Below are 16,708 nucleotides of genomic sequence, written 5' to 3' on the forward strand. Positions count from 1 at the left end.
TATATATATATATATATATATATATATATATATATATATATATATATATATATATATATATATATTCTATTAAAATTAAAAAAATTCTAAATCAAAATAGATTTTTAATTTATTCTAATAAGATAAAATTGAAATCTTCTATTCAATTTAGTATTTTTGTAACAAATTTTATAAAATATCATAAATTATAAAAAAAAATACAAATCTAAAATAATAGTTATTATTTAAATATTATAAATTAATTTACGTTTGCGGAGAAAACTTAACATAAAAATGAACTAATTGAACTAACTTACATTTGCGGAGTTTGAAAAAAATATAATGTTATTGGGTAAATATCTCACATTTAAATATAATGTTGTTAAATTAATTGAAATTCACATATTTAAGAATGATGCATCATCTCGAGATCTATCAATTTAAAATGAAGAAGAATAAGAGATAATAGAACTAAATAAAAATAAACATTCAATAAATTCGTTAAAAACATATCATAGATCTTCAAAGTCTATTATGAACTTATTATTTAAATGATGATCTAGAGATGTTTTGATTGTGCTACATTTATGGGTTGAAAATATTTAGAAACAAAACTAAATGGTTTCCAAACATATATTACTATTTATGATAACAAACAAAACTTTAAGGCAAAAACTTGTGTGTGACCGTCTCATGGTCTCAATCCGTGAGACGGGTCGGATCTATAATTAATGATGTCAAAGATCCGACCCATTAATCAAATATTTGATCTAGTAATAAAAAAAATCCGACCCGTCTTACGAATTGTCTCATACAAGTGTTACTCAAAGTTTAAAATATGACCAAAGTAGATTCTGAAACAAAACTCAGATATCAAATGCAAAATTTTAAAATAAAAATGTTTTTTCATGCAAAGAAAAAAATTATATAATATTTATCAATTTCTCTTTTTATCCATTTATGTAGACATATATTATATTTATAGTATTTTGTACAATATGAAAATATATATACATTTTTTTTTATAGAATTGTGATTACTGACAGTCTGACATAATTATACATATTATTACTTATTAAAAGAAATTTTAAAATATATCTAAACTCATACTCTTAATTAAAAATTCAAAAATATTTAAAAAATTGTCTAAATATGTAATATAGTTAGTTACTACAATAATCCATATAAATTTTAAAATTAAATTCTTTTAATTTGTAAATGTAATTTTTTTTAATTATAATTAATAAAAAATAAAATTATGAAATTAACAAAATGTGTATTCATAAATATTTATATTTTTAAAAATGCATACATACATATATATACTTATGCAATATATTAATCATACAAAATTAAAATGCTATTTTTTTAAATTTCTAAATTTAATTATTTTAATTATAATATATCAATATAGATTATAATTACAGAAATTATGTTATAGAATTTGCATATATACATATTAATAAATATTATTTGTATCTACATAGAATTGTAACGAAGGTACCATCACACTACATATTAGTTGACAATGTCAAATTACGTTAATTGAATCAAAACATATAAAATAAGATGGAGAGAGTAAATAGTAATAAAGAGTAAACTTGACATAGGTTTTAGGGCTTCTTATAGTTGTCAAAAACTGACCTAGTGAGGTTTAATCCATTTCTTAAGTCGGCCCAATGCAAGCCCATACGGGCAGTATAATTTCATCACCTTAGGGCTTTTTATAGTTGTCTCACTCCCCTATTTTCAGCTGAAACCCTAGGGGCGCTTGGAGTCGCAGGCATCGGCGACAGACTAGGAGAAGAAGAAGAAACAACGGTCGTTGCCATGGGGAGAAGTGAGATACCCTCCTCTTTCATTAGCATATATCCATTAATTATTCACAAATGTACGCACGTTAAGATATATACTGTTGTTATCGTTACTTGAAATGATAGAAATAGTTTTGATAGTAAAATTTGAAACGTATGAAAGTAGATTTGTTTGTGTATTTCTTCAATTTCCTTCCGTATGTTAATTGAGTTTGAATGCTGTTGTGTAACTTTTTTTTATTAATAGATTGTAGTTTTGATTTTATTCTGTTTTTTCTGAGCTATGGTTTTGAAGCGAGTTATTGGAAATGTGTGTCTTCGTTAGTTTTATAGCTAAAATTTGTTATTGTAACTATGGATCTATGCTTGGTTACTCGTAATTTTCTGACCTTTTGTGCATCTGATTCTTTCCAGTAAGAATGCAGTATTTGCTTTCTAATTGCTTTAGCTGGTGCTAATATTCAAGTTTCCAATATTTCTTAGACTGATGATGGAGATTGAGTTAATTAGATAAGAAATGCTGTTGATATTTTAAGTTAAAGAATGTGCTCTATAAAAAGTATGAAATGAGTTGGAATTATATAGTCTGCTTTTCTTGAAAGAAATGAAGGATGATATCCTTGATCCCCTGTCTGGCATGGAGAGAATTTGTTTGGTCCTTCAGTTTTTATGGGAAAACTTTTAATTGTGGTGTTGGATTTGGCAATACTTTTTTCTGTCTTTGAAGTTAGTGTATTTGACACCACCCCCTGACATCTTGTAGGGTAGTTAACATGGTTTGTACTCTCCAATACCTTCTATCCATTCTATATTAAATGTTCACAATTTAATACTGTGATTTCTACACTGCAATCAGGACCAGCAAGGTGTTACCGCCAGATTAAGAATAAGCCTTACCCAAAGTCAAGGTACTGCCGTGGTGTGCCTGACCCAAAGATTAGGATCTATGATGTCGGAATGAAGAAGAAGGGGGTTGATGAATTCCCATTCTGTGTGCATTTGGTCAGTTGGGAGAAGGAGAATGTCTCAAGTGAGGCTCTTGAAGCTGCTCGTATTGCCTGCAATAAGTACATGACCAAATTTGCAGGAAAGGATGCCTTCCACCTAAGGGTGAGGGTTCACCCATTCCATGTGCTTCGTATTAACAAGATGTTGTCATGTGCTGGAGCTGATAGGCTCCAAACTGGAATGCGTGGAGCTTTTGGCAAGCCACAGGGTGTTTGTGCCCGTGTTGCCATCGGTCAGGTTCTTCTATCTGTCCGCTGCAAGGATTCAAACAGCAACAATGCACAGGAGGCCTTGCGCCGTGCCAAATTCAAATTCCCTGGCCGTCAAAAGATCATTGTTAGCAGGAAATGGTATTTATTCTCCATTGATCTTTTTATAATCTTGAAGCATTGCACTATCTAGGATAAAATACACACACATGAATTGCCTTAACAATTGTTCTTAAACAATTCTTTGAACTGTCCTTGTACCTCTGGTTTCATGTGTAGCTTTTAATTGTTGACTTAGTAATATAACTTCCATAGATTCCTAACATTCCTAAGCTTGGGTTTCCAAATCTATAGCTCTATTGTTCAGAATTAGTAACTAGTGATTTGATGATCTTTTTGTCTAGCATGCTTTTGTTCCCTTATCCTGAAATCAAAATCTTTATGTGCTTTGTTTTCTTCTCCCATGTTATATTTGTAGGGGCTTCACAAAGTTCAGTCGTACAGACTATGTCAACTTCAAGAAAGAAGGCCGTATTGTACCTGATGGTGTCAATGCCAAGGTTAGATTCTTCTATCATTATAAATTCACACCTTCTAGTGTTGCTTTCATGTTATCTGTATCTGAGACACCTTTTTCCTTTCTTTTTTTCCCCTAGCTTTTGGGATGCCATGGGCCTCTTGCAAAACGCCAACCTGGGAAAGCATTTATAGATGCAGCTGCTTAAACCTCTTAATTTCAAAGTCTCTGCCTAGCACATTAGTTTTCTAGTTTCTCTGAGCCAAGATTTTGAAACTTAATATAAGATTTACTGTGAGTTTTGGTTTTTTGTATCATTACTGTTATGCATGCACCTGTTATTTTGATATATTCAGTTAATGTTGGGTGAAATTATTGTGCTTGATAGCTTATATTTCTCTGTTTCTTCATTATTGCGTAAGGAGCTTCAGAACAACATTCATAAAAAAAGCCATATGAGCATCTTTATGTAAATTTGATGAAAAGTTGAAGCAAGTCGTTATTGATCCAAACACATTTGGGAATTGAATAACCATGATTATTTTTTCTTTTTCTTTTTCTCGTGTATAATTGAATGAATTTGCCAATGATGGTCAATACAATATAAAAAGTGAGATGCAACAAGGATATGGTTGTGAGTTTGTGAATCACGATAATTTTGCTAAGCGTGTGTTTGGTTTATGAGTTTACATATCATGAATGAGAATCAAAATCATAGTTAGTGTTTTGTTACAACTTTTTAAATCATTTCATTTTATTTGTGATTTGATTTTTAAGTAGTGCTCTTAATTTTTTATATTTTTTCATGTTGGTGTTTTGGATGTTATTATATTAGGATTAATTGTATTAATTTTCTTTATTTTTAAAACCTTTATTTATTGGTTATACTTAACCAAAATATCACTATTGATAATTATTCCAATACATTACTAAGTACTTAATTCTCATTCTGATTCCGATTCTCTTGTGTGAACTAAACACACATAAGTACTTTTTACATCAGAATTCATTACTAAGTATTTAATTAGCATTTCGATTTCGATTCCCTTGCGAACCAAAACTTTTTATGAGGGAACGGGAACCCAAATGTGAAAGTTATTGAAATTGAAATCAAATTTCATTAGGCCAATCCCCAATGGTTGATTTTCATTTGCTTTTGGAATAGTAAAACACAATGGATCAGTTTTTATCAAATGGAAATGGGTGTTTTTGTTGAATTCTTTCTCCTGCAGGTTGGAATTGGTCCCACTGAGGAACCTTATGCGCCTCACGCGCGCCCAGCCTTGGGCGCGTAAAATTATTTTTAAGAATATTTGTTTTCTGTTTTAAGTGAATAGGAGCTGACATTTCCGGAAATCAACGTCGGATCCCTATATCCGAAAAACGCAAACTGAAGCGGAAGATCACAAAATGCAACACAACAAGGGGCGAACCAAGCGCTTGCGCAAAGGAAGAAGCTAATTAATCAGAATTTAGACAGGGAGGAGAGGCGAAAGAGAGATTTTCGAGCCTGCAAGCAGCACGCAACGACTTTTTAGACGTTGGCTTGTAGTTTAGGGGTAAGTAAGGGTGCCCCTTTCTAAAACTTTTCTATAATATAAGGTAAGGTTTTTGGAACCCTAGTTTTGGAGTTTTTCCGAACCTATACCTTACTAAAGGAAAGGGGCTTACTCATTTCAGCTGCATTGCACTGCCGCATAAACAATGGATCTGCTGGGCTGGAGAAGCAACCTTCTATCTGGCCTCTGTACCAGTAGTAGAGTGGCTTGCTACTTTCAATCATAAAGGGAATATTGAGCAAGGCAAAGGATCGGAGAAAGAAGTTGTCCCCTCTTCTCTGGTAACTCGCCTAGCATATGTAGAAAAGAGGGAGCGGAAAAGGAAGAACAACCGTTTGACTTTGGCACATGAGGTGGCGGGTTTTGCTAGGTAACATACTGGAAATGTATCGGACTGCAAATCCTAGAATGACGGTTCGACCCCGTCCTTGGCCTCGAGGAGTGGTGAGCAGCATGGAACTTTAATCAATCAAATGGCTTTGACTTAGAACAAACCCAACAAGCAACGGTAAAGGGCTTCGCCTCCAACAAGCAACAACTAATTGAGACTCTTAAATCTATTCTTTCCTAAGCTTGTTCGTGCAGGAGTTTTCTTGCTGCCCCAGTAAGAAGTTCGTGAGGTGTCGCTTTAACTTGGATTATCATAGAATAAAGAGGACCCGTCTTAGGAAATGACTTAACTTAAAAGACAGATGCCGCCGCTGCGAGGGAGCAACTTGTCTGGTCTTGCGGTGCACTCCTTCCTGTTACAAGACTGAAATGACGCCCCAGCTTGACGTAATAATAATTCGGATAATCCCAATAACAAGAATGTATCATCTTTAGTTGGAAGAACCACAATCTTTATATCAGGATCTGAGGTATTCATTAAATCGGGAATATCAATGAATGAATTATAGTATTCATTATAATTTAAATAAAACTGAAAGATCTCGCTTTTTTTTTTTATATGAATATAACTTCAAGCGGATATAGAACATATCTACCATATAGTAGTATTTCCCTATTAAGGATTTGGTCAATATTATATAAATCATCCTCATATGAATATAAGATATTATCAAGAATAGTAGACATCTGCTGCAGTAAAGGATCTTCTACTGTACTAAAATATCTAGTAAAAATGGTAGTGGAAGGAAGAAAATAATAACAACTCTTATACTTATACATTAATTTTGGATTCATCATCATTCATTATTTTCATTAGTAGCATGAGGTACTATACCTACAGCTAGAAAGAAAGCAACCATCACACCTAAACCAACACCCTGAGCATTTCCGCTAGCAGAGATCATTATCTCAGCAAAAGGCTGCTCATTCCCAATGGCATTTTCCATCGATTCGAAAATATCGTTTCTTTCAAGAAAATGAATCTTATGAAAGTTTGGTGCATCAAAAAAAGAAGAATATGTGTTAAACGATGTGAACACCCCACCCTCTGGAGCAGAATAGACAAAGCCAGGCGTATACCCGTACCACCAATACCCAAGATGATGACCAGAACCAAGAAACGCCCATAGCTTCCATCACAATAAGTGATTACCTCAACCAAGATCTTGTTTAAGTTCTCGTTGACAAAAGTACGCAATCCGGCCCCAGAACTGCAATAAGGTAACATAGAATCGGTAAAAGGAGATATGCTACTATATGATAAACCTAGAGTATTTTTTTATAAAAGACAACCTATCAAAGGATTCAGGTAACTTCAAATCTTGTGTTAAGAACTCAGACTGGCCAGAAAGAAAGAGAAAACCAAATCCCATAGTAAGATCACACGAATCGGATGGTAATGAACCCATATAAGCGCGAGGGTACTCTATAAAAGGAGCTTTTAGCTGCTCTGTAATAGACAGGTTCCAAGGAGTATGTCTCCAACTTCGTAAGAAACGAGTAATACTACCATAAGATGAAGGTTGAACTTGATTTGCAGAAGACGAAGACTCACCAGTGTTGTCGTCAGTATTCTCATCTAAAGATAGCCTGCCGAACTCTTTACATAGATCAAACAATTTTAGGTTATCTATTGAAGATAATAATCTGCTCCACTCCAAGGTTTTTCTCATGGCATTCCTTTTTGATTTTTTATTATAAAAAGATAACTAAGGGTTTTTTCCTGATCTCTTTAAGACCCTTCTTCTCGCAAGAGACGGTACGATAGCAGCTTATGGATTCATTCCTATTCCTGCTTGAAGGAAAGTCACAATTCAAGTGTAAGTACTATTCGATTTCGTTCAAAGACCTCCCTGCTATTGTGTAAGGGATATTCCGAGAAAGATATCTCACTTACTGGTAGAATAAGAATAGACAGATCGGTCACCTCTTACTCGTCTTTTGAAAGCCTAAACATTCGCATAGAGGAGTATCCGTATCACTACACTAACAAGAGAGGAACTACGAGAAGAAATCAGTAGTCACTCTTCGCCTTTTTTTTGCGTATATAAAGAGAGAGATAGCCAGTCTTGACTTAAGTCGGTCCAAGCTTGACTTATCTCAAACAATGTCCGAAAAGTCCCATATCTTTTTTGGTTGGACTAAGCCAACCGGCAATTTCTGCCTTCCTTCATTGGGAAAGCAAGAATAAGTCTCTCTTTTTGTTTGGGGGAGCAGAGCACAACATGACTATAATATAAAAATGGACAAAAACAAAATTCTACTCAAGACTCTAAAATCCTTCTGTGAAATAACGCAAGGGGAGTATGAACTAGAACTAGACCAGGCCAATTGTTCTCCATCAATGCGGAAGAATCCTTATTTCGAATCGTCAAAAGACCTCTTGAATAGTGCGCTCGAAAAGAGCATAAAAGAGATTCGAGATATACATAACCTTGGTCTACCCGATAATCTTTCATATCCAGACTTAGTCGAAAAAGTTATCTCTACTAAAGTGGTAGGTCCATGTAATTTGGAACCTATCGATCTCATGAAAATATACAATATGCTCGAAGATCTTATTCTCCGTGACGTACACAGTTAAACCTATCAGACTATCATTAACCTATTAAATAACATTTGGTAATCATGAGGGTAGTCTCTGTCGGTATTGGAAACGTCTTCATTTCTTTGATTCATTCTGTGGCGCAAAATCCATCTAAACAATCATTTAGTTATGCGGCTTTGCTCTAATCGAAGCTATTGCCTTGTTTGCGATGGCCTTTTTGATCTCATTCGTATTTTGATCGAAGAAGTTTCATTCAACCAACTATCTTTTTGAAGCAGATAGTTCACAATGCTTCTTCTATAGATACTAGAAAAGCAAACTCATGTTTCCACTCTATTTTCATTATGAAGATGTATCACGTCAGGATCAATTGCTCAAACCGAATCACGCCAACGTTATGGAAGTTCCTGGGTCGTGTAAAATAAGAGTAGTACCAAAGACAGCACCTTCTATCAAAAATGGAAAATTGGCTATGGAGATTCCGTGCAGTCAAAAATTAATACAAACACAAAGGACTTCGACAGGAAAGTCATTTCGATCCAATCCATTATTTAGATCAAATAAAGAAAAAAAAAAGGATATGTCAGTGACCTAGCACGACAAAGAACTCTCCGAGGGCATGGAATGTATTCTTTTTTGGTCAGAATCTCCACAGTAATGTCTCTGTTAGATTCTCCGGTCGAAATACCGGAAAATTCCATTAAATTCTCGATGGAAACGGAGTTTTGCGAATTCTCCCTGGAACTGGAAGATCATTTCGAGATCTTCGAACATATTTGAGGGTTCAATGTGACTATTGTGACTTCGGCCAACACACAAGATGAGACTTTACCACCGTGGAACGGCTTTTTGCAAAAAGATGAGGGGGAAATTCAGTAAGATGTCGGAGAAGCAAAATATACGAGATCACAAACGTAGATTGCTCGCGGCTCAATATGAATTGAGACGAAAGCTTTATAAAGCCTTTTGTAAAGAATAACATTATTGCATAAGGAGCTTCAGAACAACATTCATAAAAAAGCCATATGAGCATCTTTATGTAAATTTGATGAAAAGTTGAAGCAAGTCGTTATTGATCCAAACACATTTGGGAATTGAATAACAATGATTATTTTTTCTTTTTCTTTTTCTCGTGTATAATTGAATGAATTTGCCAATGATGGTCAATACAATATAAAAAGTGAGATGGAACAAGGATATGGTTGTGAATTTGTGAATCACCATAATTTTGTTAAGTGTGTGTTTGGTTTATGGGTTTACATATCATGAATGAGAATCAAAATCATAGTTAGTGTTTTGTTACAACTTTTTAAATCATTTTATTTTATTCGTAATTTGATTTTTAAGTTTCGATTAGTGCTCTTAAATTTTTGTTTTAGTTTTTTTTTTTGTTCATGTTAGTGTTTTGGATGTTATTATATTAAGATCAATTGTATTAATTTTTTTTTATTTTTAAAACCTTTATTTACATTTCTCAAAAAAAAAAAAAAACCTTTATTTACATTAAAGGGTTATACCTAACCAAAATATCATTATTGATAATTATTCCAATACATTACTAAGGGTGTGTTTGGTTCGTGGGTTTACACACTAGGAATGGGAATCAAAATCATAGTTAGTGTTTGGTTGACAACTTTTTAAAACACAACTATGAGATTTGATTATCTCTTCAATAAAAAATCTCATTCCATAATTTAAAATGGTATCATTCTATCTTATTGGTAATCTAATTTTTTAAAGTTTGGATTAGTACTTTTAGATTTTTGTTTTGAATTTTTTTGTTCATATTATATTAAGATTAATTGCCTTGATTTTTTATTTTTGTATTTTTAAAACTTTTATTCCCATTATAGGGTCATACACAACCAAACATTAATATTGGTAATCATTCTAATTGCACTCTACTACCAAACATGCAAAATACTTTCACCAAAACCTATTATCATTATAAAGTATTTTATTCCCATTCCGATTCCAATTCCCTTGTGCGAACCAAACACATACTAAGTATTTAATTCTCATTCCGATTCCGATTCCATTGTGCGAACCAAACACACATAAGTACTTTTTACATCAGAATTCATTACTAAGTATTTAATTTGCATTTCGATTTCGATTCCCTTGCGAACCAAACACACTTAAGTACTTTTTATGAGGGAACGGGAACCCAAATGTGAAAGTTATTGAAATTGAAATCAAATTTCATTAGGCAATCTCCAATGGTTGATTTTCATTTGCTTTTGGAACCGTAAAACACAATGGATCAGTTTTTATCAAATGGAAATGGGCGTTTTTGTTGAATTCTTTCTCCTGCAAATTGGAGTGTTTTGCAGGCCTTAGTAGGCTTTTATGTAGACATTCCTTAGAAACCTTCAATCAAATACGGAGTATAAGGCTATCCTTAACCCATAAATTTCTCTAACTTTTTAAAATGGGTCTCACTTACACATAATCAAATTTGTAAATTCTTTACTATTTGAAATTTGCATATTATATTATAAATAGAGTTAATACCACAAATGATCCTCTGACTATTAGGCTAGTACTCCTTTTAGTCATCGACTTTCAATTCGACCACAAATGACCCTCTGACTTTCATTTTTGACAATAAATAGTCTTCCGTTAAGATTTCTGTTAAATAGGTGTTAAATCTATGGGTAATATCGTCAAATTGATTAATATTATTATGATTACTTCTTTTTGAGAATTATATGACACCATAATTAATTTCAAACATTAATAAACATTAAGTTAATAAATATAATAACAAAATGGATGTGACAAATCACATAAATGAACAAATTAAAAAAAATCCATGATTAATGTTCGCAATTTGTACTTGATTAATTATATTAATTCAACGGTGGCGACCTTCAGTTATGTCCCAAACAAAATGTTTGATCGATTAATGAAGAGTAAAAACTATTAATCATCCATGTATGAACAACCATGAAAATTATGGAAACAAGGTTTAAAAAAAATTCTTCCATTTTAATCTGTTGGTTAAATTAAAAACAGATAGCTCTAATATTAAATTTTCATTTTGTACGCATAATTACAAGAATAATGTGTATTGTCTTTTTTATTTAGGAGTATTTATATTTGTTAATTTTTCAATTATGTTTGTTGGTGAAAAATTGTAAATATTTTTATTTTATGACAATTATATATATCAATTTGACGATAATACCCCTAGATTTAACACCTATTTAACAAAATTTTTAATGGATGACTATTTGTGGTCAAAAATGAAAGTCAGAGGACCATTTGTGATCGAATTGAAAGTCGATGACTAAAAGGAGTACTAGTCCAATAGTTAGAGGACCATTTGTGGTATTAACTCTTATAAATATAACAACTAAATAATATAATAGGAAATAAAAAAAGATAAAAAAGTATACAAATCAGATTTACCATGTTTTTTCTCCCACTTTTTCATTCTCTCTCCTCTTGCTAATTTAGCAATTTCTCTCTCCTATTGCAACACACATGGCATTAAATAATAATAAATAAAAAAACTCTCTCTTGCCACATAGATTAGAAAGGAGAAGATTGGCAGGGTTGAGAACAGCCTAACTAAAAAAAATATTAGTTGGCGGGGTTACCTAAAAAAATAGTAATTATGTGTGTTTGGCGGGATCTAATTGCACTATCAGTTTGACTTAGGGGATCAATTTGACACTTTTCCCAATTACATATTATAGGAACTCTCTCTTTGTGGCCATGAAAACCCCATCCTATTCTCCTTTATAATCTGCTGAAGAGGCATCAAATTAGTGAGTATTTTGTTCCCTTGATATATATCAGTATATGCAGTGGGTGTGAATATCCCATTTTGAGTTTGCAGGCTTCAAGCAAATTCAATTCAATATAAGAATAGTTCACAATTTGACAACCACATCTGGAGTTACAATCTCAAAAGTCAAAACATGTCTAAAAATAAACTATAGCTCCTTGAGAATTGTCCAAACTACCAGAGTTAATGTTATGAGTAAACCCCATCACCATCAACTAATTATCCTCAGTGTCAGAGAGCAAAGCCCCCAAAGCCTCTAATCTAATTTTATATGAAGCAATTAAACTATTTTTACTGAAGTGAATTTTAATTATCAAATACGGAGTATTTAATTTTCGATTCTTAAACACATTTGGGGCGGGAGCAAGTAGATAAGTGATAAAGCCCATTAAATCGGGCCCCAATTCCCAACTGATAGAACAACTAGGGTTGTGGGAAAATAATAAGTAAATAAATAAATAGATTATAGAGACAGGGTATTCCTTTTGCAGTTGGAGCGGAGCATCCAGTGGAACACTCGCAGCTAGGCAGCTCTCAACGCCATGGCAGTCGGGTGGGTAAACTATGCATCTAATCTATCACCACATGTATTAAAATGCATCTTGTGCACTCTTCTAATCCTCGTGCATTCTGTCACAGCAAGAACAAGAGGATTTCCAAGGGGAAGAAGGGAGGAAAAAAGAAGGCGTAAGCTTTTTTCCTTTCTTTCAATTCACTGTTTCGGTTACATTATTAAGCTGATAAAATTTCAACTTGTTTTGCACTTTAAGAGAAGAAATTGGAACAGTTGAACCTCTTTAGCTGATTTTTTTTTTTTTTTTCTTTCCATTGCTTTTGGGATTTGTAGTGCGGATCCTTTTGCTAAGAAGGACTGGTATGACATTAAGGCTCCCTCCGTATTCACCACCAGAAACATCGGCAAAACTCTTGTTACCCGTACTCAGGGTACCAAGGTATTCTACATGTCTTTAATGTTTTTATTAATTGCCATATGTGCCAAATGCCTTGAGAATAAACCTTTGATTGAATTTCCATTTCAGGATTTGTAATTTTGATTTCTTTTTGCGGTACTGCACTAATGGGAGTTGGTTTTGGTGTTTGATTGGTTTTCTGACTTGGTTGTGTATTGTAGAGTATGTTTAATGCTTTCATTAACTGCCATATCAGATGAAGGTATTAGTTGTACATTATTATGTGCTATAAGAACATAACCAAAGTGATTTGGACAGCTAAGTGGAGTTCATATGCCACTGCATTTTTGTTCGGTGTTCTTGATCATATCCTTTATAAATAGTAGCAAAAATTAGCTTCCTGTTTACTCCCAACAATGGATGCTTTTCTGTTTACTCCCAATGCTCCCTTAACAATTTCTTGATGGAAGCTTTCATCGATGTTTTTGTGTATTAGTGCTTTATGTGCATACATGCAATGCTCCTTTTCATTGTTATTAAACAATTGCTTTGTGGAAGTGTTTTTCTTATTTATATTACGATCATTTTTATATATTCTTGTCATTTTCTTTCTTGCTTAAAAGAGCTACAAGCTAATGATCTCTATTATTTTAATCAGATTGCCTCAGAAGGTCTGAAGCACCGTGTCTTTGAGGTATCATTGGCTGATCTTCAGGGTGATGAGGATCATGCCTTCAGGAAGATTCGGTTGAGAGCTGAGGATGTTCAAGGAAGGAATGTCCTTACAAACTTCTGGGTATGACAGCACGTTCTGTAATTTTCATCATGTCTTCCCCTTCAAGTTTATTGTTGATGCCAACATTTTTCTTTATAAATAACAGGGTATGGACTTCACAACTGATAAATTGAGGTCACTAGTGAGGAAGTGGCAATCATTGATTGAGGCTCATGTTGATGTTAAAACTACCGACAGTTATACATTGAGAATGTTCTGCATTGGCTTTACCAAGAAGCGTGTTAACCAGCAAAAGAGGACATGCTATGCTCAGTCCAGCCAGATCCGTCAGGTAAATTTCTACTGCTTGTAATTTGAATGCGTCCATTCATGTAGTCTAGTATTATATGGAATTATGTTTCTCTTTGATATCGGTTTCTTGGTTTAATGAGATCATTATGAAGTTTGAATACAAAGATGTCCTGATACCCGAATCGTTTTTATACAATAGTGAATAGATATTTATTTGTGTCTTCTTTGGATGGTTAGATTCGTCGCAAGATGCGTGAAATCATGGTTAACCAGGCACAATCATGTGATCTGAAGGACTTGGTCCAAAAGTTCATTCCTGAATCAATTGGCAGGGACATTGAGAAGGCCACTTCTAGCATCTATCCTCTGCAGAATGTGTTCATTCGCAAAGTCAAGATCTTGAAAGCTCCCAAGTTTGACCTTGGCAAGTTGATGGAGGTAGCCATGTTTTCCAACTTGTTTGTGTAATTGAGATGCCAGTTGAATTTTTGTGTTTGGTGGGGATGAGTGTTTCAGTAGAGTTATCAAGGAACTGAGTATTTAAAGGTGTTTAAATTCAATTCCTCTAATTTGGTTGGATGTAGGTCCATGGTGACTATTCAGAAGATGTTGGTGTGAAGGTGGACAGGGCGGCTGATGAGCCAATTGCTGAGGCAGCTGAACCAGTAGGAGCTTAAAATGGAATTTTTCTGTGTTACCATAATGATATAATTCTAAAAAGCAATTTCTCAAGCAAGACAATGTTTCATGTACTTCCTCTTTCATCAATTTTAGAGAATGCAAAAATAGTAATTATTGGCTTTCTCATTTTAGATACCTTGTGCTTGCCATTTGAAATCATATGTTTGAACAAAAATAGTGTTCATCATTCTACTGAAATTAAATCAAATTTGTTGTCTGTCAATTCCCATTTCACATAAATGTTAAATTGATGTTCGTGGCAGATTTACAGATGTTGTATTAGCTACTTTGGCATTTATATTGCCATACCCATCACCTTCCCTGTTTCTTTGAATTGCATACACTGGCCTTGGAGTTGACCTCTAGCACCTTAGATCACTGCATTACTTTGGTGAGTAGAGACGCCACCAACCAGGAAAATTTCATACTTTAATTGGTAAAAAAGTAAATGAATTTAGGTTGGTAATTGACTTAGGTGAGACCAAGAAGAGTTAGAAAAAGTTTGTTAATGTTATGGAAAGGAGAGGGGAAGAGGCAACAGACAAATCAAAGATATTAATCTGTGGGCACTTGGCACCCTAGCCTCATCTCTCAGCAGGAAGCAATCCTGAGCGCTGAGACCAAGAAGCCTCAGCATTAAATATTTGTGAAATCCCACTGTACTGCACGATACAATTGCCATGACTTATATTCCACTGCTCAAAACCATATTGCTTCGCCCTTTTCATCCTAAGATTTTCCTTCAATCAGAAGAAGACCCCGGCCCGGCCTGGTGAGCTAGGCATGATGGCCCATCATTGTTGTTGTTAAAAAGTTAGAAAATATTTTTGGCTAAAGTGTCATTGGACACATTTGATTATTCATGCGCACCCTGACCTTTCATACCGTATATATCGAGCCACAAGCCAAAAAATATTTTTCGCCTAGAATTTTTTACAGGTTACCTAAAGGTTACAGGTATTAATACGATGACATGGACTTTTTTTTTTTCCTTTTTCATTTTTCTTCTAGCATTCTTGCTGAAATCTGTGGTATTGCCTGCGGAAGGCTTAACCTTTTCTATGAACTTGCAATCTGTGGTATTGCCTGCTGCAATCTGTGATGTTTGTTGTCCTGCTTCAACGTTTTTTTTTTTTTTAATAAACAAAGGATAAAAGAAAGAACTATAGGTGAAGGGATGCTTAGGCTAAAATAAAAAACTATCGCCCAATACCACGGCACACGCGATTGCCGCTAGCACTGCTGCAGTTATCGGTCGGACGATGCAATTGGTCGCCGAATTAGGTGCAATGCAAGCCGGTCATCCTTTCCGTTGAGAATCCTGTCCTGCTTCAACTTTTTTTTTTTTTCATTAATTAACTAATTTTTAGCACCCAAACAATCCATTTGAATTCCAGAATTCAAAGGACAATTATAAGTCCGTTATCGTTTTCCCAGAAAGCTATTTTAGGCTGGTTTAGTTAGTTTTGCCAATGCCAATGCCAATGTAACAAAGAAATGTCGTCATTTGCTCCAGGCGCAGGCAACGATAGAGTCAACACGGTTGAAGGATCGTTCTCCTTCTCTGAAACAAGTCAAGGCTCCACCGCCTGCAAAGGTAAAGCCATCCGTAAACTCTTCGCGGCTGGATCGTTATCGTCTCTAGGATAGCTAATGTCAGATTCGGAGGAACTAGAGTTTGGGGGAATAGGGGAAACCGTTTAGTTGTTTTTTTTTTTAATAATTAAAAATGCTTGGACTGAGAAATAATGCCACATCAGCTTATTACCGCGCCATGTCATCATCAAAACCGGAAAACCTATAAAAAATTCTAGGTGAAAAACTTTTTTTGGTTTGTGGCTCAATATATACGTTGTGAAAGGTCAAGGTGCGGCATGAATAATCAGATATATAGTTCATAGTGCCCGATGACACTTTAGTCAATATTTTTTCAATGAGTAAGTTAAAATAGTAAATAGTTAACGAAATATTCCGTATACTAAAGTTTGTACATAAATGGAAAAGTAAAAAGTGAAAGATAGTAACTTTAGAAATGTCTTATCATCGTACAAGGAATAAATCAAAATGTACAAGTTATCAATTCACATTATTACACCAACATAATTTTTATTCACTTTATAACCTTACCAATATTGATTCTTACTGTATTTAGTAGATTTATAAAGAATAATGGTACTGGTAATATTAGTAATTGGTCGACTAAAAAGTTATGAGTTAATTGTATTTTTTTATCCCTAACTTAAAAAAAAAAAAAAAAAAAAAAAAAAAA

General features: G+C 33.8%; 2 protein-coding genes across 2 annotated transcripts; both read left to right on the forward strand.

Annotated features, from left to right (window-relative positions):
* Positions 1–1,690: 1,690 nt before the first annotated feature.
* Positions 1,691–3,919, forward strand: LOC116005060 (60S ribosomal protein L10). The gene is made up of 4 exons (XM_031245286.1): positions 1,691–1,819; positions 2,650–3,151; positions 3,489–3,570; positions 3,667–3,919. The coding sequence occupies exons 1-4, from the start codon at positions 1,810–1,812 to the stop codon at positions 3,733–3,735; spliced, it is 663 nt and encodes a 220-aa protein (XP_031101146.1). The 5' UTR covers positions 1,691–1,809; the 3' UTR covers positions 3,736–3,919.
* An 8,344-nt stretch (positions 3,920–12,263) lies between these two features.
* LOC116003779 (40S ribosomal protein S3a-like) lies at positions 12,264–14,662 on the forward strand. Its single transcript, XM_031243704.1, has 7 exons — positions 12,264–12,373; positions 12,460–12,507; positions 12,668–12,773; positions 13,390–13,527; positions 13,613–13,798; positions 13,996–14,196; positions 14,343–14,662. Exons 1-7 carry the CDS (start codon positions 12,363–12,365, stop codon positions 14,433–14,435), a joined length of 783 nt encoding a protein of 260 aa, XP_031099564.1. The 5' UTR covers positions 12,264–12,362; the 3' UTR covers positions 14,436–14,662.
* Positions 14,663–16,708: the final 2,046 nt, after the last annotated feature.

The sequence above is a fragment of the Ipomoea triloba genome, chromosome 14 (assembly GCF_003576645.1).
Source record: "Ipomoea triloba cultivar NCNSP0323 chromosome 14, ASM357664v1".
NCBI lineage: Eukaryota > Viridiplantae > Streptophyta > Magnoliopsida > Solanales > Convolvulaceae > Ipomoea > Ipomoea triloba.